At 32.5% G+C, this 25,007-nt stretch overlaps 2 protein-coding genes across 2 annotated transcripts; one reads left to right on the top strand and one right to left on the bottom strand.

The window, feature by feature from the left end:
* Positions 1 to 5,643: 5,643 nt before the first annotated feature.
* On the top strand, positions 5,644 to 9,073 carry LOC128171650 (uncharacterized). The gene is made up of 9 exons (XM_052837429.1): positions 5,644 to 5,701; positions 5,829 to 5,978; positions 6,075 to 6,196; positions 6,303 to 6,459; positions 6,587 to 6,697; positions 6,853 to 7,041; positions 7,861 to 8,157; positions 8,238 to 8,334; positions 8,623 to 9,073. Exons 1-9 carry the CDS (start codon positions 5,644 to 5,646, stop codon positions 9,053 to 9,055), a joined length of 1,614 nt encoding a protein of 537 aa, XP_052693389.1. The 3' UTR covers positions 9,056 to 9,073.
* A 1,925-nt stretch (positions 9,074 to 10,998) lies between these two features.
* LOC128174107 (deleted in malignant brain tumors 1 protein-like) lies at positions 10,999 to 12,730 on the bottom strand. The gene is made up of 3 exons (XM_052839742.1): positions 12,060 to 12,730; positions 11,530 to 11,665; positions 10,999 to 11,179 (listed from the first exon to the last, which is right to left on the bottom strand). The coding sequence occupies exons 1-3, from the start codon at positions 12,661 to 12,663 to the stop codon at positions 10,999 to 11,001; spliced, it is 921 nt and encodes a 306-aa protein (XP_052695702.1). The 5' UTR covers positions 12,664 to 12,730.
* Between the last annotated feature and the right edge of the window lie 12,277 nt (positions 12,731 to 25,007).

The raw sequence follows: 25,007 nt of genomic DNA, 5'->3' as shown, positions 1-25,007 counted from the left end.
GCTAGAAAAAAGTGGAACTAGCAATAGTGTATCAGATGGATATTGATTGCATCAATTTTTTGTTTTACTATAAAAATTCTGAGACAATAAATGGTAAACTCAGTATTCAAAAATAAGAGGAGTTCTGAGTGGCCACCTTCATATTAAAAAGCACCATCATATAAAAAAGCACTATCACATTAAAATGCACCATCTTCACATTAAAAAGCATCTTCACAAAAAAAGCACCATCTTCATATAATAAAGCACCATCTTTACATTAAAAGAACCATCTTCATATAATAAAGCACCATCTTCATATAATTAAGCGCCATTCAAAAATAATAAAGCACCATCTTCACATAAAAAGCACCATTTTCATATAATAAAGCACCATCTTCATATGATAAAAGACAATCTTCACATGAAATAACCACCGCATAATATAATAAAGCACCACCTTCCTATAATAAAGCACCATCTTCATATAATAAAGGACCATCGTCACATGAAATAACCACCGCATAATATAATAAAGCACCATCTTCACTTGAAATAGCCACATAAGGCAGTCGTGGCTTTCCATACCAACCGATATTTTTGTATTTTGTAAAGCTTAATCACTTTCCTTTTAAAACCAACACATACAGGCATGCAATAATGCATGCAACAGATATATTCACACTTAAAAGGGCTCTTTTAAAAAACCAAAAAGGGGAATCCCCAGAGGGTTATTCACGAACAAGGAAGTTCAAGCTAGAGTGCACATATCTAGTCTGTCCTTGTCGATTGTTATGTTTATGTTCTAACAGGTGATACTTTTTGGAGGGTATTGTTTCATTTTTTCCTTGCCACGGTACGTTTTTATTATTAATTTAACACTTAATTATTACATTGTTATATTTTTTACATTTTTTATTACATTGATATGACTATTTCTTTGTATATCAGTATAGGATTACAATGAACAATGACAATGACAGTTTATACGTTCACTAAGTAAACAATAAAGAAAATAATAAGTCAAGGTCAGACGAAACGTTCCTCGAGAATCATTTTTGTATCTCCTCATAATAAAGAGTTCCAATAAAAAATATTAATTTTATATTTTTTTTTAAATGATTAAAATTTACTTGGATAAGGTTATATGCCTAGAACGCCGAGTGGTTAGAACCGTGACCGCTCACTGCTGAAAGCGTTTAGGTTCTAAAGGTCGTGAGTTCAAAGCCCTGCCACGGCCGAGTTAGACTTCCAATATAGTGATTTTTTCTGTGCTGTTTATCTATTTATTTTAAAGGTCTTCCGCTGGGAGCGGAAGACCTTACTATTATTCTGAAAAATTTTCAATTTCTTATTATTTTTTTTCTTTTAGACGCCAACTTTGATCCTTAATATCTTGCTCGTTTGTTCACCGATTGTTTTGAAATTTTCAGGACTGATAACATGCCGCGTGATGTTGTCGTTGCATATTTTAGTTGAGGAAATCCCTATCCGGTTTTGAGTTATTCCCCTTTTAGTAAAATTTAACGACATCTTTTGTCCAGGGGGGTTTAGCTTTAACGATGACTGGCAGAGTCTTAAAGATGGGCTGGTTTGGAAGCTAATACATTGACTTTGTGCGAGACATATTTCATTGATTATTTAAATGCAAATAAAAGGGGTGCTATAGATATTGAAACACAGGTAAGAAAAAAATTCAAAAAAACTCGCGTATTTTCCGTGTTAGTTTTCTACCTGATAAAAATTTGTTATAACATGTATTTTAAAAGTTCTTGGTCCTACCAAGACTTTCATTCGGTATACAGAAAAAGGATTTGGCCCCTATAATTAGGGAGTTAGAGGCGTCAAAAGTTTCTTGTCAATAACTTGTAAAGGGATACAAATTTCTAATGCATTATTGAAGCAAAGTTGTAAAAAAATAATTTTAAATCCTTCCATAGTATTCAATTTAATGTTTTCGTAATTTATATTCAGTATTTGCAGAAACAATTGTTGTCTGTTCGGTCCATTTTTGTGGGGGTGCGCACGTTTAGGAGATTATGAAAGGGCTTCTTGTAATGCACTAACTGATACATGCAGCGCGCAAAAATAATTCCACATAAAACTCCCAAATGTTTTTATTCATATTTACATTTTCATTTCATAAAGATGAACCTCTTTGACCTTATTTTTGTTGTTTGTTTCATAACTGTGCCCCTGTCTATATTTAGATGCATTACGAGACTCAGGTAACCGATCGATAGGAGAGTCGCTAGCTGTATTCAGGCCGTCGCCTAGATGACATTGCATGTGCTTGTAGAGCTGGACGTACACGTTTAACGCCCCACTGTGTTACTGTAACAGAGACATTTTGAATTGTTTCAGTACTGGGAGATGTGTTAATAAAATGGTTCCAATGCATGGTAATTAAACTCAACTTTTCTACAATACGTATACACGACCGTTTTATGAAGCACAGTGTGTATTACTGACATGACAAATGTACGCTGGCAATTTAAACGAACGCGGGATTGCTCCCGATAGAACATTTTTTTAAAGCAAAACAAAATACTGATTTGCGATGGATATAATATTATCATCGTGGGGATGATTTTAAAAAGGGAACTTAATATTCGTATACGATAATATTTGAATCCAAAGCCGCTAGTTTTAAGTTACGGTTATTAGGGATATTAATTATGACTTGCCCCGCGTTTCACGTTTTTTACTTGCAAAACATCTACAAACGAAAATACCAAACAACCTTCACCAGCAACTTATAAATTATTTATTCCATGCACAATTCTAAAGAGGTAATTAAATAAATTTTATAAATGCTTTATACTTGTACTCGCTATCTTTCATGGAAAAAATTGGCATGGAAAAATGAATGTTGTTCAATGTTCATCAAATACGCTGTAGCCTTAGCAATCGAAAATGATTAACAAACTGTATATTGATAGATTGACATATCAACAAACATTCAGACCCACAATGTGTTTTTTACAAGTTCTATAGAATGTAGACTCAATGACTGAATTCTTTACCGTTTTCCGTCTGGGTTATTTTGAATCACGTGTGTACGTTATGTGTCCAAATAGATTAATAGCCATATAGATAAACACTTTAAGTGTTTAATTTTAAAATTAAAAAACCTGGGACCCAGATCGTCCATCCGAATTTCTTGAAAATTGCCATTTCTGTCGTACGCGGACACAATACTCACCGAGACTAAATGGTTCGTATCTTAAGTTTTAACTGCTTTGAAATGTAATATTGGTTTTCTGATAATTATGAACATGAATAACTAAATAAAAATGTTTAAAATTACAGTAAAATTACCGACATCGGTCTTCTCCATGCGCAGATGTAGATGGGGAAGGGTTCCAGACACCCCCCCCCCCCCCCAGCGAAATTTCTTTCAATTACGTGTACATTATAAACTTACCAAATATGCCTCGGACATCCCTTGGCAAACTCAAATAACCGTCAGACTTTTCAACCCCCACCCCGGAAAAATTTTCTGATCCGCGCATGTTCCCCCTCCTCGAAATACAAAATTATTCTTCAAAACCCCCTGTAAAATTTCCAGGATCTCCGCATATATACTAAAAGATCCATTGGCGCTTCGGTTAAACTGCTTGTACAACGTTTGCAAATGGTCTTTTTACCTTCGAACCGGGCATAACCACAGTCCCACTCTGTGAATAAAATGCGGCGAATCAAACTAGAGACAACGTGTTAAGATCTGTATTTCCTTATAAACATGTAGTATCACCGTGCAAAATTCACTGTTCAATTATAATTTTTTTTTTGGACTTTACTTGTAAAATTGAACATCTGTTTTGTAATTTTTTATCAAAGTTTATTTCTTACAAAGTTACTTTTTTATTCAGTGATTGACACTTTTCAGACTCTATATGTGATTTCAAAGAGAAAGAGTGTCATGTATCACCGTGCAAAATTCACCTTTAAATTACAACTTTATTTTGGACTTTACTTTTAAAATTCAACATCTGTTTTATAATATTTTCTCACAGTTTATATCTTACAAAGTAACTCATCTAATTTGTAATTGACACTTTTCAGACTCCGTGTGATTTTAAAGAGACAGAGTGTAATGTCTCTAGAACTGCTAATCCCTTAAAACAACATTTTGCAATTATCTGTTTTTCATGCCTAGGACATCAAAGTCTCTGTCATTGAGTTTATTTAATTATTTGATAACTGTCAATATTTCACTCAGTTTACTTATATCATCACCTGTCAATTTATAGTCATTGTTCAGACTCCTTTATATAGTTTTGTACAATTGTCAATCGACAGTCTGGAATACGGCGGCCAGCCCCGGCCACGTCCGACTCACCCAGAGTCTTGAGTCCGGAGGCCACTACTGGCCATATCCGACTTGTTTGTAACATGTCTGTCTGTTAAATTGTTATAATGTTGCCATCGTTGAGTCTCGACCAATAAAAACTTAATCCTGCATCAATTGCCTGTTTATTTCTCTGGAACTGTATACTGGTTGACCTTCGGGTATACGGCGACTTACCATTCGTTATTACCTTACGGCCTACAGCGCGCCTACACCTTATACCCTTTACGCCAACATTCCCTCACCCGGTTCGTACTGCACATGACCGATGCAGATCCAGAAGAATTCTCTAGCACCGTAAAATCTATGCGGACACACATGTCTCAAGGACTGTTAATCTCTTAAAACAACACTGTGCAATTATCTGTTTTTCATTTCTTGGACATCAAAGACTCATTGAGTTTATTTAATTATTTTATATCTGTGAACCTTTCACTCAGCTTTCTAATATCATTACCTGTCAATTTATACTCATTGTTAAGATTCTTATATATAGTTATGTACAATTGTCAATGAGCAGTCTGGAATACGGCGGCCAGCCCCGGCCACGTCCGACTCACCCAGAGTCTTGAGTCCGGAGGCCACTACTGGCCATATCCGACTTGTTTGTAACATGTCTGTCTGTTAAATTGTTATAATGTTGCCATTGTGGAGTCTCGTCCAATTTATGTGGAATCCTGCATCATATGCCTGTTTATTTCTCTGGAACTGTATACTGGTGGACCTTCGGGAATACGGCAAACCTACCCTTCGTTTTAGCTTACGGCCCACAGCGCGCCACAACCTTATACCTTATACACTTTACGCCAACATTCCCTCATCTGGTTCGTACTGAACACGACCGATGCACATCCAGACGAATTCTCTAGCACCGTAAAATCTACGCGGTCACAGTAGCGTTATAATAATACTTTGTTTCTCAGTGTTTATACATCTAATATTGTACTATGGTCAGTTGTCAATTTTTTGTATTACGTCACAAGTATGACGCAGCTACGACGGAAGACCTAATCGTTGCTTGCAACGAGCACGTCTCTAGTTATATCAGCAATTCAAGAGTATTTTCAAGAATATTATATATGAAATTGTATACTCTAGTATTTTGCAAAAATGCCTGATTAGGTACCCTAATTATTGCAAGAAAGCTTGTCAAAGTAGAAGTAAACCATTAACAAATTCCTGGAAAAAGTTTTATAAAATTGAGGAACGTGTCGTCTGACCTTAACATTAAATGATTACTTGTTCAAATGGAATGTGAATGCATGTACGTATTTGTTCCCTTTTTAGGTAACAATATCAAAACAAAAGCTATGGATCAATCATATCAGTTTTATTCTTTTATGTTATCGACAACAATACTTTTCACAGGTATGTTAACTCAAAACAGAATCTAATGTCTTTATGCATCAGGATACGGTTGGAATTTTCAGTATGACTTGAAGCCCTACCTAAAATTGGACTTTTATATATTTTGTTTCGTTTCTCTTTCGGACAGATATAAGGGCACAGGAATATTTTTTACATAATTGGTTTGATGCTCAGGAGCATTGTTTCGGTCAGGGATTGACGATAGAGGAAAACAAAAGTAACCAACCATATTGGACAGGGTTTTATCACAGACTGAGTCCCTGGATAAATATTTTAGGTCAATATTATCTGCTTGTTTTCCTGGCGTATAAATCAGCTTTACAAATGAAAATGTATCTATGCTTTACTTTATTGATACTCTCTTTGCTTGAAGGATGCTATTCAGATTCCGTTGAACAACTACCAACTGTTGTTAGAAAGACTATGATCATAAGTTCTGTTGGAATGTGTCAAGAATTATGTAGTTATGAAAATTATAACAAGTTTGCTGTAAAGGTTGGTATTGCCAAAATATAACTTAAGTCCGTTTTTCTGGTTCAATCTGTTTCCAACTGTTTTAATATAGATGTTGAGAATTATTTTTTTTCCCTATTTTACGTAGATGAATAACTGTTTGTGCATTAAGAACGACGTCCCTGTTAACCGTATTAATAAAATATCATCTGATGATTGCCATTATACATGTGGAGACTCCGATGCTATCTATTCAAGAGAATGTGGTGGTGAAAGCGCCTACAATTTATTTGAAATTCAAGGAGGTACTTAAAACATGTAATGATAAATATCTCTAGGTAAACTTTTTACACAGCCCACTTCTTCTTACTTCAAAGGTAATATCTAATAAACACTGAATAATGTTTTATACACTCCTTATTCATTTTTTAGTGAAGTTCAACTCATTGGACACATGTCTGAGTTTACAATGCTCAAATTTTCCCCGACGATTTATTCCTAAAAATTGTTCAGAAAATTTAGAAAGAATGTGTGAACATTCGGGTGAGTTTTGGGGTTTTTTGGTTAAATCAATAACCGATTTGGAATTACCATTATATGCGATAATCTGAATGACAAATCTAGATTCACATCGATAAAACTAGTTGATATGATGATAGTTTCAAAACGCATTTTGATCTTTACAATTTTTTTTTTAGAAATACCAGATAATGGGTATGCCAGTAGTTGGAGTAGTTCTATGGAGCAATGTAAAAATTCAGCTACTCCTTATTATCTGTTAGGTGACATCCGACTAAATTACCCACACGTTGCCTGCATTCTTTTGAACAAATTCCACGTATTTTGGGTGGGTGCCGCGCGACAAGTTTACACAAGCATTGATCAAGGTATGTATGAAACCATATAATTTTTAAATGAACTTAATAGGTTTCGCATATATATCATATTACAAATTATTCATTTTTTGGGGGGGGGGGTGGGAAGGGGGTCTTCTTTTTATAGCTCACCTCGGCTAAATTTCAGTGTCATTGACAATCAAATATTGTTGATAAATAGAAAAAGACAAACTTGTGCGAAATGATCGCTTTTTGATCGGTAACTTCGCCGGAATTTCCTCCAAATGAGAAGTTGAAGTCGCCTTGTATTCTTAAATCATATTAGTATATATTAAGTCCAAAGACAATAAAATGATATTAATTTATTTAGTTTTTAAAAACTTAGCTTTAGTTGAACCCTGTTGTGATTAATCACCCACGACTGTCCTTTCTCTGGAAGTTATAAACCCAAGTGATGCAACCGCATACATGGCATTAAAAATTACAACCGATATTCATTACATTTTGTGCTGATATTAAAATAGTTGTTAACTTGTTCTTAGTAAATATACCTGTCAAATAAATGAAAAAATATATAATAACTTAACCGTTTGTTTACAGTTATCTTCAAAATTAAAAAGATCCTCTATATAACGATTGTAATTGGTTCATGGTGTTTGACTTTTACCTTTAAAATTCACAGAAGCACAGAGACTGAATTTATTTGTCATTTAGCTAACACAATTACAGAAGCATTTTATGTATAAAATGTATGATACATTAAATAAATTAAATTTAACAAGTTGGATATTTTTTTAACAAAAGTTGTTTGTTATTTTTCTAATACACCCATCAATTCTTTAATGTATAGAACATTTTTTTCTAAAAAAGGATTGGAAATACTGGAAGATCAAAGTGATACATTTCTGGAGTGTCAAATGTGTACAGAGAAGATCTGTCGTTTTAGGCGTTGTTCTGATTTATTAAACAGTTCTATTTATTGTAACAGTACTAATAATTTCCATAGTCAAATAACGGGACACTTAACAACGTCACAAGGACGGTTTTCTGCTTCAACCTTTATGTCAAATCATTTAACATCAGAGGAACTGTTTGCCTCAACTGCTTCAACTAGATATTCCGCAACAGACCCGTCACCATCAACTCATTACACGCAACAAATGTCAAGTAATTCTTTTGGTGATATCAACAAAAAATTTGATAAGGTTTTATTTTTAAGTTCTTGAAAAGAGTTTGTATTGTTTCAGGTGCCAGTGACCAATTAGCTTTGAAAGTATCGTTACCAGTCATCATGATTATCATTATTGTACCGTTATGTGCATTGGCAGTAGTGTTTTATTTAAGGTAATACAGTTCACTCCCTGGTATATTATCAATTTAAAACACAAAATCTGAAACCTTTTGGATCATTTCAAAATATAAATATAATATGGTATGAAGACGGGTGATGGTGAATATTTTTTTTTTCCTTCCGTAAGGAAATTGCTTTCATTTGATATAACTTTTGGGTTTTCGAACACACGTTACAATGTTGTTTACAATCTTAATTTGTTTAAAATCTAATTTTCACTTTTAGTGCACGCTTTCTTTAAAAAAAAAATGAATATTCAATTGAATTGATTGTATAAACAGAAGGAGAAAAATGACACAAGCTGATAGGACTACAAAAACGCATATGGAATCAGGCCCCAAGGAAAACACCGATTCCAATGTAGATAGTGTCCAGAATAACTCCTATTTTGTATTAGAACAATGTCCTCAGAATATATCTAAAGGAAACGATTCATCGAATGAGAGTCCCTACAACAATTCAGAAGAGGGTGTTTATGACCACCTAAGGGACAACAAATCACGGAAGCCAGAAGTGGAAGATACCTATCAGCATGCATCATTGGGTGTGTCTAGAGATATGTCTGAATATGATACCATGGCGAATACAGTTAACAAAAAACAGGAAGAATGTGGTTTTAATGACTATTCACATCAGAATTCAAACGGAAATTATACGTGTGATTTACGTGCCAAAAACAATTTGACCGATAACCCGTACGATGTTGCTGTTTGAAATGTTTGATTGTCAAACAACCTTATCATAAAAAAATATCATTTCAGTATTGTTTTACCTTCCTATTTTTTTTTTTTTTATTTTTTTTTTTTTTGTTAAAAAATGAAGCACTAGAGAGAAAATTTATTTACCGTCAGTTGATGTGATATATAAGGGATTGGCACAAATAAAATTTTCTGAGTATCACATATTGCAGTGTAAATCTACAACCGATGATTTAATAGTGCACTTTATCTAGAAGATTTTCACGCTTTATACAGCGATTGACTCTTCCACAAGAAACATTATGTTCTGTATGTGTGATGTGTCTGGCAGTTTAGTGTTTGCTTTGTAATTTCTTACTTGGACTTTGAGCTGAATTGATGTCCGAAGTATATGATATAATTCCATTGCAGAAGAAAACCAAAAAATATAATTATTTTTATCTCATACTGTGTACTGTGGTTTCAATAATCGTTGAATACGAAATTTCAAGGCCTTCTTTATTGATCTCATTCATAAATCGAAGAGATTTAGTGGATCAATAAAAAATAGATAATACAACTAAATAATACAACTTGTATTGGCAGTAAATTTACTTATCCTTTAAACGGATTCGCGAAATATGATGAACAATAACTTTGTTGAAACCACAATACAAAAACATTAATGTGTTCTTTTCTTGCATGATTTATATATTTACAAAGATTCTTAGTTTTAAAGCATTAACACAGATAACTATGACAATGGCCATAACATTTGTTTTGTAGCTTCTATGATATTTGTTTCTTAACCATTTGTTCTGTATAAATATTTCATCACATATTACGTAGCTTTGAGAAATAATTCAGTGAGACTGTATATTATCAATTTGGTTTTTTTTTCTGTGATATAGGAATTTTTCCTTCATAGGAATAGCTTAATGATATTACTCCAATGAAGAGAGAACGAGCATAAGTCTATATTTAACAAAAATTACTTTAAAATAAGTTTAGATAATTTGGTGACTATAAAAATCTGCCGGTAAGACCAATGAATGAAAATATAAGACAAATATTTATTGACGAAAATGCAAAAAAAAAATCAATGCAGTCTGACACATTTGAATATTTTTTCATTTTTTTCCCTTTTTTCGCAACTTGTTGCATCTTCATCCTGAAAAAAAACACAAATTTTAAACTGTTTATTAACTTTTCATCTGTAAAATGATAACATATGGCGCACAATAAATTTTAGCGCCTCTTGCGCAACTTCCCCCAGCGCTAAAATCTATATGTTATGTATTCGCTCTAATTAATGTTTCCGAACAATTTCTTCAGTCCCTTTTAACTACTTAAATGTGTTCCTTCGTAATTTCGGATGGTCCATTCTGTCTGTGTATACAATCGTACAAGTGAGTTGCCAATAAAAAAGATATTGATTCACAAATCCAATTTTATTGCCTAATATTTACATTTTTAACTGTCTTTGTCTGTGATAACATTGCGAATTTTTTAACCCTAAAACCCAATAACTTCATAAAACATGAGATACAAAAAATGGGGGTGTCTTATAGCATAACCGAGACAAGGTATTGGCTGTGCTCGCAAGTTGGTTTTTTTTCTCCCGTTAAGTCTAAGATATCCTCTTGCTTTTTTTAAAAATCGTGATATCAAATTCAAAGTCCGATAACTCAGACTTGTTTACTGACAACAAACAGAGCATCGCCGACAAATGACGATTGACTATGGACAAAAACAAGTTGATTGTCTCTATCAACAGCTACATTGTACCCGCGTGTGTGAATTACAAATGAAGGCCTTTGTGTTTATGTACTAATGTACAGAATTAAATCCAAGCGTTGTGTTGATCAAACATTTCGTTTTTATTCTTTTGAAATTTATTTGCGCCAATATATTAAAATAAGCACTTGCTTTTGCGCTTAAACCCCTTTAGATATGATTTTAAACATTCTTCTATAAATTTTATTTTGACTTACCACAGCTAACTCCAGCATCCTCAGTATGAGCACAGTTGTGATGACCGAGCTCAGCATGGGGACATTTAAACAGGTCGGGTTCGGATCCTGTACAGCCCAGGTCATCATACACTATAGTTCCGGTTCCTTGTCCGAAGTTTGATCCACTGAAAGACTGTGCATTAGTCCTACAGATAAAATATTTTTATCCTTTCGTTAATAACGTTTATTTCCTACACATTTTGCCATCAATTCGGTTAAATTGGAAAAATGATCGGAAAATATTATTCCTATGATATTTTCAAATCCATGAGTAACTAAGATTGATGATTCTTATATCATTTTTGAACGTCTTGTTCTTTTTTTTTTCTTTTTTCTTTTTTTCTTCTTTTACTATATAAATTAATCATTTATTTATTTTCTGCTGCTTCATTACAACATTAATAAACATTTAATTTTGTTAGTATTTAATTTATTTATTTATTAGTTAATAGTATATATTTTTGTATGCATTCAAATGATAATGGTGTTTTCTAACGTGCTCTTTCCAAGCATCCGGCAGACAACTCTAGCTTCCTCGATTCCAAAGTCGTCATCACAAACAGTTCCCCAATCTCCGAGGAATCTAATCTCTACCCTACCAGAGTTGGCATCTCCGCCGGTTAATCTTATACCTGAAACATATTTGGTTAATATAGTTTCAAGTTTATTTTTTAGAATGCAAAGACAAGTGACAAGATAAAGGTGTGATTTGTTTGCATGACAGCCCGGTATCTCTGCTGGATATTTGATAGTCATGCCATATTCTCTAACGTTAACGTGCATAACTGATTGGACAAACAGGGCTGTCAATGATGTAATCCTTTTATGCAAAAATACACTTCTGTCTAACGTTATGAATTTTATATTAAAATATCGATTATTTATATATATAATCATTGATAAGAGATAAAGAAAGAGAAAGAGAGAAAAGTGTATGCATGAATATATATAATTGCGTTCAAAGTGAAATTTAAGGTTAACAAAAAAATCAAAATTATGAATTAAAAAAAATAAACAAAAACTTGCCAGTTGGTTTTAATATTCCTATAAGGGTGTCATTTAAATGTTGCAGCCTAGCCTTCAGTGCTGCTATCTCTATCCCTGTCGCTTTATGCTCTGTTAATATAAGGCCTTCAATTCGTTGTACATCTCCAAATTCCTTTACTGTAAGATTCGTGATTTCACTCTGCAGTTCTTTGTATACCTTCATAATTGTTTTATTTGTAGTGCTTCGTAATTCGGAAAGCTCTGAATTCAATTGATCCAACTCTAGGAAAATCGTCCTGTTTGTCTCTTCATCTCGAATCTCGTGATTCTGTTGAGTCGTGGTTAAGAATTGGACGGAATTTTCCAAGTTTTCCAACCAAGTTTTGACAGCCTGAAACCCAGTCTGGTTGTTAACATCCACTAGCGCTTGTTGGGATTTTAGAGCTTGGATTTCTCGCTCCTGGCTTTGGAGTAGGACTCTGAGATCAAACACCTCCTGCACTAGATATGAGAGGGCGGCATCTTTGTCTGGTGGTGCTAGGGTCCCATTTTGCGTTGGGTGTCCAGGGACTAAAAAGCTGACACAAGAGGTAACAAGACACAGGAAAAACAGCATTCGCACATTTAGAGCGTGTACATCCATTTTCGCAAATGGTCCTTTCGTTTCAGATTACTTGAACTCAAATCAAGACCAGGAAGTGTTAGAGATAAGCGGATGATATTACCCCATACCTGGTTCCAAGAGTTACTGCATACCTAGTTGCTATATTTTGTTCTTTACATAGCTTATATCCTAAAGCAAATTGAGTTACATATAGATAACATCATTTTAAATGCCTAGTAAGGTTGTCTCTTTCTGGTATTACTCGGCTAGGTGATCTATAGACTTTGGGTTTAGGGTCATTAAATGCATTTTGATGTCTTTTTATAAAATGAAAAACAATGTCTTCAGTCAATGCAGACATGTATAGGCAATTAATTCTATTTCGCCGATAATAAATTTAAGCATCCTCTTATGTAATTATTATCATAAGTAAGGGATATTTTACTAAATTAGAACCAGAAAATGCGAGGTAAATGTGTATTCCCCGTAAAGTTTGTTCTGTTTTCTTTTTTATGTTAATTTGAAATAATATTAGACAATTATAATTATCGGTAAATCATGAGGGACGATGTGCATAAATATAATTGCATCTAATTGAAGAAAAAAAGTAAAAGATAAATATATTTGCTGCTTTATAACAGGTAGAATGAGGTACACACTTTTGAATTAAATCTGAATGTAATGTCCTTTCTGACATATGTGATTATTTTTTAAATGATATCTGCAATAAGACTACTTTTTTATATAAATGTTTCTTAAATAATATTTGTGGGTATCAACTTTTGTAAATTAAGTGAATTCGTGGTCAGTGATGGTACTTCAACGAACATTCAATTTTGCGGATCAATTGAACAAATATCTACACAAAACATGGTGACCAACGTTACGGTATTGGTGAAACCACGGTATAACGTGTTTTTTCAATATTATTTATAGAATTACATTGCCATTTTATTAATGTACTACAAAAGAAGTTTGAGAGGTCACGTTTACAGTGAAGCGTTTTCAGCTTTAAACTTCATATAAATTCCTCTATCTCGCAATTACATTTTAAGAGATAGACGTTTAAACAGATCAGCATAATTATTCTCTCATAGCTATTATACACAATTACATATAAAATGTTTCAAATTTCAGGGGGGGGGGTGCCAAAAGCTCGTCAAAATATTCTATTACTGCTATTCTTTTAACTGCTTAAATTATATGAAAATATCTATGATAAGTTTTAACGACAAAAAAGTTTAGGCAATTGCCGGCAACACAACAGATCTTTTGGGATTTATGATCAATGAATTTAAGTAAAGAAGAAACACGCCGTATAAATTATATTCATACGATTTATTGACAAAAACATTCTCAATATTTACTCAACAGAAACAGAAACAAAGAGAGGTTTAATGCATGGTCAATGTGAACTCATAACAGTTTTCCTTCTTCTCCTTTTTTTATAGAGCTTTATCCTGTAATGGTTAAATTATCGATAATATAGCATTTTATTATATGTCTGCAGTTAATAAATACTTACAACAATAGTACACGAAAGGAAACAATTAATGCATATATTATCATGAATAGCAGACAATGTAATAATAAAAGTATTCAAATTTATACGGATAATCTATTGATCGATAGTACATTGGATATTCCATTATTGAGCTTACAAGGCTTACCGCATTTTACTCCAGCATCTTCATAGTGACTACAATCACTTTGACCTAGTCCGCGATGCTGGCAATATAGCAAGTCCGTTTCAGACCCAGTGCAGACTAAATCGTCGTACACAATAGGTCCAGTTCCTCGTCCAAATTGTCCCCTAGCATACGCCACAGCATTTGCCCTATCAGTTAAAAGACAATTTTCGATAAACAGATCGAAGAAAATTACAATAAAATGTACAACAAAGTTTGTCACATCTTTATATGTGCTAACAAATCGGATTTTTCGCGAAAACATTTCTCATACAGAAAGCGTTCACTTTTATATTTTCCCTGCAAACAGATTTGCATGCGTTCTTTTTATAAATACATGTGTATGTCAGTATAATTATTTGATATTTATGCAAGTCAAACTTCATTTGAGAACTGCATCCAAATCTGTCTAAAAAGAAATAATTGACAATCGATTTTTTTTTTCTTACGTAGGTTTTTTGAGCATTCGACAGACAACCTTAGCAGCATTGTTGTTAAAATTGTCATTACAAACTGTTCCCCAGCGTCCATGGTATAGAACCTCAACTCTGCCAGAATTACCCCCCCCCCCCCCCCGAACCAATCGGATTCCTACATTAATTGTGTAAAAGCAAATAGGATATTATCAACCTATGTATACCTGTTTTCATCAAATAATGCTCTTAAAATTGTTATACACAACAATTGTTCACTCAAGAGCAGATTATGGTCATAAACTCAAGTTAATAAGGTACTGTTCAAATCCTGTATCTCTGTCTGCAATGACGCAACTCTGATCTCAGTGTTGAAATATTTCCCTGTTGTGCTGTAAAAAAGTCTTGGATGTCGCTTTCAGTAGAATTGTGCAAATTTTGAATCTCGTTCATCAACTTGTTATTGATATGTTCGAACTCTCGATAAATTGTCTTGCTTGTCTTTGTCCTGGCCAGTGAAATAAGGAATTTTTTGTAAATGTGTCTTTATTTTGGAGGGTGACAAAACATGTAAGACGTAAGACGATAGACGAATCAATAGACGTACGACGATTTACTACAAAAAATAGGGAAATAATATTGTGAATAAACTAATTCAAAAACACACACTAATTCATCCTAGCAAATATATGTTAACAATGATGAAATGTATGACTATCAGATATATCAGTACGACCTAATTCAATTAATCATAATAAGATGCATCTAGATATATAAATCTGAAATGCCCTAGCAAAGTTTGGCGACAGAAAAATGTAATGTAAACAAAGAGGCATAACTCTAGACAACTAAATGATATTATACATGTTGCAAATGGAGTTACCCCCCGTAATATATCAATTATAAACCTAACATAATCCAGCGAAGTTACAAACATGCCTTATTATTACACATAACTACCTCAATATAGCTTTATCAATGTATCATTAATATACATGCTTGAAATATCCATGCATATGCATAAATGGTAACTTTATACCTACACTAAAGTATGAAAATTATCAAATGTACTATAATTAATTCTACTGCACAATGTACATATGCATTGGAAAACATTCTAACAATATACATATTATAACACTCACGAATTACGTAGTTTCCTCCAGTGAAAAGTACATTCAGTACAAAGTGATCGAAGACATGAGCCCGCCTCACAATATAAATTCATGGTCTCTACACACAAAAATATTGAGCTCAAAAACTGAAGACATCACAGCCTAGGTATGACTAACTGCAGTACCAGCATAGATATAACTAATAGCAGTATTGGCGGTAACATTTAGATTTTCAGCTTGTTCAGTTAAAACGTGCAGACGGCATTATACCTAAATAATGCAAATTTACAATCATTCTCTTAGAATGGAATGATTTTCTTTAATATGTTTTTTTGCAAAATATGAAATCAAATGATTATCTATGATCATCCCACAATGAGTTTGCAGGTTTAAAAAGAGATCTGGGATTTTTAAAAGATCGCATGTAAATATAAAAACCCCAGTAACTGATCGCTATTCTATGGTCAAAAAGGACATGAAAGACTGCAGAGAAAAATCATTACTTTGATGTTTGGCACCTTGCAAAATATATTTCAGGTTAATGCAATACGATATACGTATATTGATATTTTTACATTAACTGCTTTTACTTTTACTGATGATGTCTAAGAAGTTTGAAAAGTTTTTCCCTAAACTGCTGCTTTAGTTTAAATTCACACTGAATATCAATTGCCTGAGACGCTTTTCTCTTTTCTATATGCTAGCAAAAAAAATCCAAATTTGAAACATCATCAAAAGAGGTAAGCGGTGGGCAAATAAGGCCTTGGATTCAGTATATCAATAACCATTGTCACTGGACAACTTTATGAAGTAAGATAACGATGAAATGAAGAAAGCTAAGTAGGCATCTGTTGTCAACCACATTGCCAACAAACACTGGTCGTAAGCAAACCCTGGGTGTGAAAAGGTCTTCATTAAATGCTGCTGTGTATGCAGAGTTAGGTAGAGTACCTCTTATTACAAAAAGGTTTTGTTCAATTTTAAAATTTTGGAAGGATGTGTTATGTAGTAATAATTATATTATACAAAAGTGTTACGAAGAAATGTACATAAACTGCGAATTACGTGGACATAAAAACTGGGCTTCTTCTGTAAAGAAAATTTTAAATGAAATTGGGTTCAATGAAGTTTGGAATAAACAAACAATTGATTCACTTACTCTAAAAGTCATAAAATCAACGAATCGCAGACCTGGCTAAACAAGATATTTTTGGTAAAATAGAAAAATCCCAGAAATGTCATTTTTATAAATATTTAGTGGATAGATTTTATCTTCAATATTACCTTAGAAAGTCAATTCCTGTAAATTTTCAACAGTGTATATCAAAATTAAGATTGCCCTCTCATCGTTTAGCTATCGAAACTGGAATGTACAATTATACACACAGAGCCCAAAGGAACTGCTTAAAGCAGTATATATTGAATACCGTAAAACATATACTAAAAAGTATTTTTATGAGAAATCATCGATGTTCAAGCTGTTGCAATTGTTTAATAACGAAACTTTTAAAGATATGTGTAACCTCGGCAAATTTTAAGTCGGTTTTTTGATAAGATGCGCCGTACTGTCTCTTTAAGGGAACTACCATCTGTGTTATATATATATATATATATATATATATATATATATATATATATATATATATATATATATATATATATATATATATATATATATATATATATATATATATGAGACACCTTTAATTATGTAAACCAAACTTACCTACATTAAAAGATTTTTATTATTTTTTTTTTAATTTTAGATATTTTTGTTGATGGCAATCTCTACATGGTTAAGCGACTTATCGGTCTGAACGACGATAACCGGTTTCAAATTTAGTAATCGATTTGCCGTTTAATAACGTATACATTTTATCGCAATGATTGTTTTGTCTTTCGGAACTATTATCTAATCAAGTAAATGTGAGACCGTTAAGACCCCAGGGATCAGCTTTTAAATGAGAGGTCAGTAGGTGTTAATTATAATCAACATGCCACTGCCTTTTCTGTTCTGCTTTTCATAAATCATTCATTCATTAAGCTTTGCAGCTCATTAGATTATACAAAATAATGATAAAGAACATACCATAGCGAAACAAAGATGTGGGTGTTTTGCAGGAGACCCTAGTACATATATTGATCACATGCAATTTACTTTTCCTACTTAACATATAAGAGTTAATTTTTTTAGTTAATCATTTCTATCTTGTTAAACATATAAAATAGCATTTATATTTTCACAAACACATAAAAATGAAATAGGTCTTTAATTAAAAATGAATTGATTTTTTTTCCAAGTTTCTGTGTTGTTTAAACCCCCGTGCCATAAGGCCGGTGCTTATCCCCGTTTTTTTGTTGTGCTAAGCAAATGGGACTCATTGCTTTTCCCTGGATGGGACACCAATCCTTCACAGATTAACTCCTAGTATAAGCCGGTATCCAAATTACAGCTGAGTGGACTTAGACAATGTATATGTGACTTGTCCAAGTGGTCATCCAGGATGTGATGCAATAATGTACAATGTTTATTGATTATCGGTAATTTACGTGTGTTAATTTAAACCTGATCGTTAACAAATTTGAACAGTAGTGTTACCGCGAGAGTGTATAGGCCTATATATTTTCATAATTATTTCTGACATTGAAACAGCCAGCTTAGCCGTAAGTTTGATCGTTGATCTCAAAATCGTGAGTAGACGCTTTAGAATATAAAAATGTGTATTCTTTATTTTTGAGGGTTAAACAATATTTTTTTCCATATTTATAAAGTTGTAGTTTGTTTACCTACAATTAAACAGATGTACACGTCAAGTTTAGATTTTTTTTTGTAAATTCTCGCTCTATAAATACTGTGGAATCATTAGATTTCCTGGTGGCTCAGTTTTTGTGAAATTAATTGGCACCTCTCAACCACAAATTAACATCAACCACGAATAATTGAATTTAGTTTTTAAGTCAAATTTCCTTTTGTAGTTAAAGTAAAATAAACGAAATTACGTCCCCGCGACCCTATAAAAATTCAGCAATTACCGAAAATTGGCCACCATTTTAATGATTCTACAGTAGTGATTAATCAAAACAGTAGAGGACAGTAGATCTGGCAAAGTTTTATTAATGCAGATATCACCGTTTTCGACGAATCAGATAAGCTAAATTAAATATCTCATCAAACTATTGAATATTAGATGATTTAAAACAAATACAATATCATCTGTATTTTAGCGCATTTTAAAAGAAGTCATTGAAATAGCTCTGTTGAATAAGTAAGTGTCATCAAAAATAATTTTAAGAGGATTTTTTAAAAATTAACTTTGTTTTGAACATATTGTATTGATTAAACAAAAGGATCAGAAACAAGTTCTAACAAGTTCTAACAACTTACTTTCGGAACTATTATCTAATCAAGTAAATGTGAGACCGTTAAGACCCCAGGGATCAGCTTTTAAATGAGAGGTCAGTAGGTGTTAATTATAATCAACATGCCACTGCCTTTTCTGTTCTGCTTTTCATAAATCATTCATTCATTAAGCTTTGCAGCTCATTAGATTATACAAAATAATGATAAAGAACATACCATAGCGAAACAAAGATGTGGGTGTTTTGCAGGAGACCCTAGTACATATATTGATCACATGCAATTTACTTTTCCTACTTAACATATAAGAGTTAATTTTTTTAGTTAATCATATCTATCTTGTTAAACATATAAAATAGCATTTATATTTTCACAAACACATAAAAATGAAATAGGTCTTTAATTAAAAATGAATTGATTTTTTTTCCAAGTTTCTGTGTTGTTTAAACCCCCGTGCCATAAGGCCGGTGCTTATCCCCGTTTTTTTGTTGTGCTAAGCAAATGGGACTCATTGCTTTTCCCTGGATGGGACACCAATCCTTCACAGATTAACTCCTAGTATAAGCCGGTATCCAAATTACAGCTGAGTGGACTTAGACAATGTATATGTGACTTGTCCAAGTGGTCATCCAGGATGTGATGCAATAATGTACAATGTTTATTGATTATCGGTAATTTACGTGTGTTAATCTAAACCTGATCGTTAACAAATTTGAACAGTAGTGTTACCGCGAGAGTGTATAGGCCTATATATTTTCATAATTATTTCTGACATTGAAACAGCCAGCTTAGCCGTAAGTTTGATCGTTGATCTCAAAATCGTGAGTAGACGCTTTAGAATATAAAAATGTGTATTCTTTATTTTTGAGGGTTAAACAATATTTTTTTTCCATATTTATAAAGTTGTAGTTTGTTTACCTACAATTAAACAGATGTACACGTCAAGTTTAGATTTTTTTTTGTAAATTCTCGCTCTATAAATACTGTGGAATCATTAGATTTCCTGGTGGCTCAGTTTTTGTGAAATTAATTGGCACCTTTTAACCACAAATTAACATCAACCACGAATAATTGAATTTAGTTTTTAAGTCAAATTTCCTTTTGTAGTTAAAGTAAAATAAACGAAATTACGTCCCCGCGACCCTATAAAAATTCAGCAATTACCGAAAATTGGCCACCATTTTAATGATTCTACAGTAGTGTTTAATCAAAACAGTAGAGGACAGTAGATCTGGCAAAGTTTTATTAATGCAGATATCACCGTTTTCGACGAATCAGATAAGCTAAATTAAATATCTCATCAAACTATTGAATATTAGATGATTTAAAACAAATACAATATCATCTGTATTTTAGCGCATTTTAAAAGAAGTCATTGAAATAGCTCTGTTGAATAAGTAAGTGTCATCAAAAATAATTTTAAGAGGATTTTTTAAAAATTAACTTTGTTTTGAACATATTGTATTGATTAAACAAAAGGATCAGAAACAAGTTCTAACAAGTTCTAACAACTTACTTTCGGAACTATTATCTAATCAAGTAAATGTGAGACCGTTAAGACCCCAGGGATCAGCTTTTAAATGAGAGGTCAGTAGGTGTTAATTATAATCAACATGCCACTGCCTTTTCTGTTCTGCTTTTCATAAATCATTCATTCATTAAGCTTTGCAGCTCATTAGATTATACAAAATAATGATAAAGAACATACCATAGCGAAACAAAGATGTGGGTGTTTTGCAGGAGACCCTAGTACATATATTGATCACATGCAATTTACTTTTCCTACTTAACATATAAGAGTTAATTTTTTTAGTTAATCATATCTATCTTGTTAAACATATAAAATAGCATTTATATTTTCACAAACACATAAAAATGAAATAGGTCTTTAATTAAAAATGAATTGATTTTTTTTCCAAGTTTCTGTGTTGTTTAAACCCCCGTGCCATAAGGCCGGTGCTTATCCCCGTTTTTTTGTTGTGCTAAGCAAATGGGACTCATTGCTTTTCCCTGGATGGGACACCAATCCTTCACAGATTAACTCCTAGTATAAGCCGGTATCCAAATTACAGCTGAGTGGACTTAGACAATGTATATGTGACTTGTCCAAGTGGTCATCCAGGATGTGATGCAATAATGTACAATGTTTATTGATTATCGGTAATTTACGTGTGTTAATCTAAACCTGATCGTTAACAAATTTGAACAGTAGTGTTACCGCGAGAGTGTATAGGCCTATATATTTTCATAATTATTTCTGACATTGAAACAGCCAGCTTAGCCGTAAGTTTGATCGTTGATCTCAAAATCGTGAGTAGACGCTTTAGAATATAAAAATGTGTATTCTTTATTTTTGAGGGTTAAACAATATTTTTTTTCCATATTTATAAAGTTGTAGTTTGTTTACCTACAATTAAACAGATGTACACGTCAAGTTTAGATTTTTTTTTGTAAATTCTCGCTCTATAAATACTGTGGAATCATTAGATTTCCTGGTGGCTCAGTTTTTGTGAAATTAATTGGCACCTTTTAACCACAAATTAACATCAACCACGAATAATTGAATTTAGTTTTTAAGTCAAATTTCCTTTTGTAGTTAAAGTAAAATAAACGAAATTACGTCCCCGCGACCCTATAAAAATTCAGCAATTACCGAAAATTGGCCACCATTTTAATGATTCTACAGTAGTGTTTAATCAAAACAGTAGAGGACAGTAGATCTGGCAAAGTTTTATTAATGCAGATATCACCGTTTTCGACGAATCAGATAAGCTAAATTAAATATCTCATCAAACTATTGAATATTAGATGATTTAAAACAAATACAATATCATCTGTATTTTAGCGCATTTTAAAAGAAGTCATTGAAATAGCTCTGTTGAATAAGTAAGTGTCATCAAAAATAATTTTAAGAGGATTTTTTAAAAATTAACTTTGTTTTGAACATATTGTATTGATTAAACAAAAGGATCAGAAACAAGTTCTAACAACTTACAAGTTCCTCTCCTTAAATATAACAATAGTTGTCATGCATATGAATATAGAACAAAAGAAAATATAATATTGACATACACAAAGATATATTATTTAAATCTCAAGGATTCGTCTATAATCTTTTGTACAGAAGCAAAAATGCTTTTGTTAATATGTAAAGGTAGGTTGTTGTTGCCATATAAAAGTAAATTAGTATCAATATTGACTAAATCTAACATAAACAATTGATCAAACATGTTGTTTCTCGCTCTAGAGTATTTTTTACAAGAAAAAAAGAAATGATACACATCTTCTGTTTGACCACATAAACACAACGGATTATTTATAATATTACGTTTACAAAGATCATAGTTTAATACACAGTTAATTTAAAATTGACTTTTGAATAACAAAGGTATTTAATAAATTGTTTTTGTAATAGTAACTGATCGAAAGTTCTGAATCACATACCTTTGCCATTAGATTAAACTCTACGTTACGTCAAACGTTAACACATGTAATTGGGAATTATTTCCGTCTGAGTTGCATTCACTACAAATATTGTGAAACATGTATACATCGAACAGGTAGTCCGTATTCAATAGTAATTGAAATATGACTTATGACAGTGACATACAATACAGTGTTCACTTTCACCTCTTTTTCTTTTCCAATTGTTTTTTTTTCTCAGTAGTATCCTATTTCATACTCATTGTAAGGCCCTTATTATTCACCGAATTGTCTACGGATTTTTCCGTTTTCCCTATTACGACAAAGAGTATAGGGCGCATATGACCGGTCAGCAGAGGATGCTCACTCCTCCATGGCAACTGATCCTACCTCTATCTTTTGTAAAAAAAAAAAAAAAAACATGTTTGCTCTGCTCTTGTTTTGTATTTTTTCTTGGACAATTTAATTTGAACACTGTTTTTCATATTTATAATGATATCAAATATATTAGTGTATGAACAAAAAATAAATAAATATGAATTCACCATAAAGATATACTTTAAAAAAATGTTATACATGTATTTACATTTTACAGTGTCTTGTCTGTGATTACTCTACGAAATAATTATGTAATGTACAGTCCAGTGAATTAAAAACAAAGGAATGGTTGGGGCTATTCATAATCAATATTCTTATATTAAATCTTACAATTGCTGGAAATTATATGAATATAAGTAATAAGGAATCATTATTTGAATACACTGAGATGATACTTTTGGTCAGGCGTGATTAAATCTATCAATCTTGTTACACAATAAATGAATATTATAAACCCACTACAACTAATCTGTTTGACATATTTTTTACTACCCATGTTAAGTAAGATGCATCTATTACAAATCAAGAACTGACAATGATCGTCCACTTCGTAAAGAATAAGGTATGATGTTATAATTTTTTATATTTAAATTGATGAATATAGCAATTTAGTGGAGAGCTTGTCTAAAGCAGCTAAAAGTAAATAACTAAATAGTAAGAAGACTTACAGAGAAACAGAAGATTTCTTACAATGTGTGACGCCAACATGACTATGGTTTTTCATAATTTGTCATTGAGCCATACTCATGATATCGTTATGTAGATTCTTAAATTCCTTAGGATTTCTTTTTAGAGGTGTCCCATTCATCGCAAAATGCGGTCAGCTTATCCATGAAACTAGTTGTGATATATTTATTGAAAGCTTACTTGGTCGTCGATTCAATGCTTGAATTTCTTGCTCTTGGTTTAAATATGCATGCAAACAAGTGGGGTTTTTTGTTTGTCTTTTTTTCGGGGGTACGTGGGTTTTTTTTCCTAAATTTATACGTACATTTGGTAGTTAGAAGGTTGATATGTTCAATGCATTTGTGTTGTGTATAAAATGATTTTAAGGCTCATTTGGTGTCTGGTATGGAATAGGTTCAGCCGTGAAGCCTCGAGTCGTCACTGACGATTTATTCGGCTTACATATTGAATATTTGCTCAACGGTGAAGCGCTAAACGCAACAAAATAGCAAAACGTCAGCGCGTATGGTGTGAATCTAGTTCTTAATTCGGTTACTTTTTAATGAGTTATTATAGCATTGAATGATTTATTTTTGGCGTCGTTGTGTCAATAACTGCCGTCAGGTGAGCAGACAAATTGAATAACGCGCGTTAGCGCGTTATGATAATTTGACTGCTCACCTGACGGCAGTTATTGACACGACGACGTCAAAAATAAATCATTTAATGCTTATATTTACATTCCCGTATTGAAGAAATCAATTGTTTACTTAAATAAATCGATCTAAAGTGCAGATCACGGAGGGAGTGAACAAGTAACAGCAAGAACAGCTGTTTTGTAAAACCGGTTTAAACTGGTTTTCACATTGACTGTTGAGATGAGATCGACGAGCATGAAAATATAATCCATGATAAATAACTCTTGAAATGTTGCTTTTAACAATAAAGTTAACTTTTTTATTGACTAATTATAAAACATGGTGTTTTGACAACATTCATGAAATGCATTTTTTAACCGATAACATAGAAATTACTGTTTAAGAACTACTTATGTAAATTACTCGTAAATTCATACGCAGTGAATAGGTGTTGCATTTAGAGGCATTTAAACATTACGGAATTTAATGGGAAAACACAGTAGAATGTAAATATAAGCCAATGACTATTTATACTCATCAAACGATTATATAGGCAATTTGTCTCCCAACTTTTCATTTTAAGTAATTTGATTATATTTCATACACCACTTATAAAAGATATAGTCATTTGTGACATTTATTCTCTGGTGCGTTTCAGCAGCATACATTTGTTAGTTTCTAAGAATGAGGGTGGATTTGACGGG

Source organism: Crassostrea angulata, chromosome 2 (assembly GCF_025612915.1).
Source record: "Crassostrea angulata isolate pt1a10 chromosome 2, ASM2561291v2, whole genome shotgun sequence".
NCBI classification, from domain to species: Eukaryota; Metazoa; Mollusca; class Bivalvia; order Ostreida; family Ostreidae; genus Magallana; species Magallana angulata.
The sequence above is the reverse complement of the archived record's forward strand: the minus strand, read 5'-3'. Positions and strand labels throughout refer to the sequence as shown.

Bases quoted from the DNA above. Each gene is read 5' to 3' on its own strand.
- LOC128174107 (XM_052839742.1), bottom strand. From the start codon at position 12,663: ATGGATGTACACGCTCTAAATGTGCGAATGCTGTTTTTCCTGTGTCTT. The intron at 11,666-12,059 runs GCAAGTTTTTGT...AATATGTTTCAG, and splicing joins AGGAATATTAAAACCAACTG to GTATAAGATTAACCGGCGGA. The intron at 11,180-11,529 runs GTTAGAAAACAC...TTTTATCTGTAG, and splicing joins CGGATGCTTGGAAAGAGCAC to GACTAATGCACAGTCTTTCA.
- LOC128171650 (XM_052837429.1), top strand. From the start codon at position 5,644: ATGGATCAATCATATCAGTTTTATTCTTTTATGTTATCGACAACAATA. The intron at 7,042-7,860 runs GTATGTATGAAA...TTTCTAAAAAAG, and splicing joins TTACACAAGCATTGATCAAG to GATTGGAAATACTGGAAGAT. The intron at 8,335-8,622 runs GTAATACAGTTC...TTGTATAAACAG, and splicing joins GCAGTAGTGTTTTATTTAAG to AAGGAGAAAAATGACACAAG.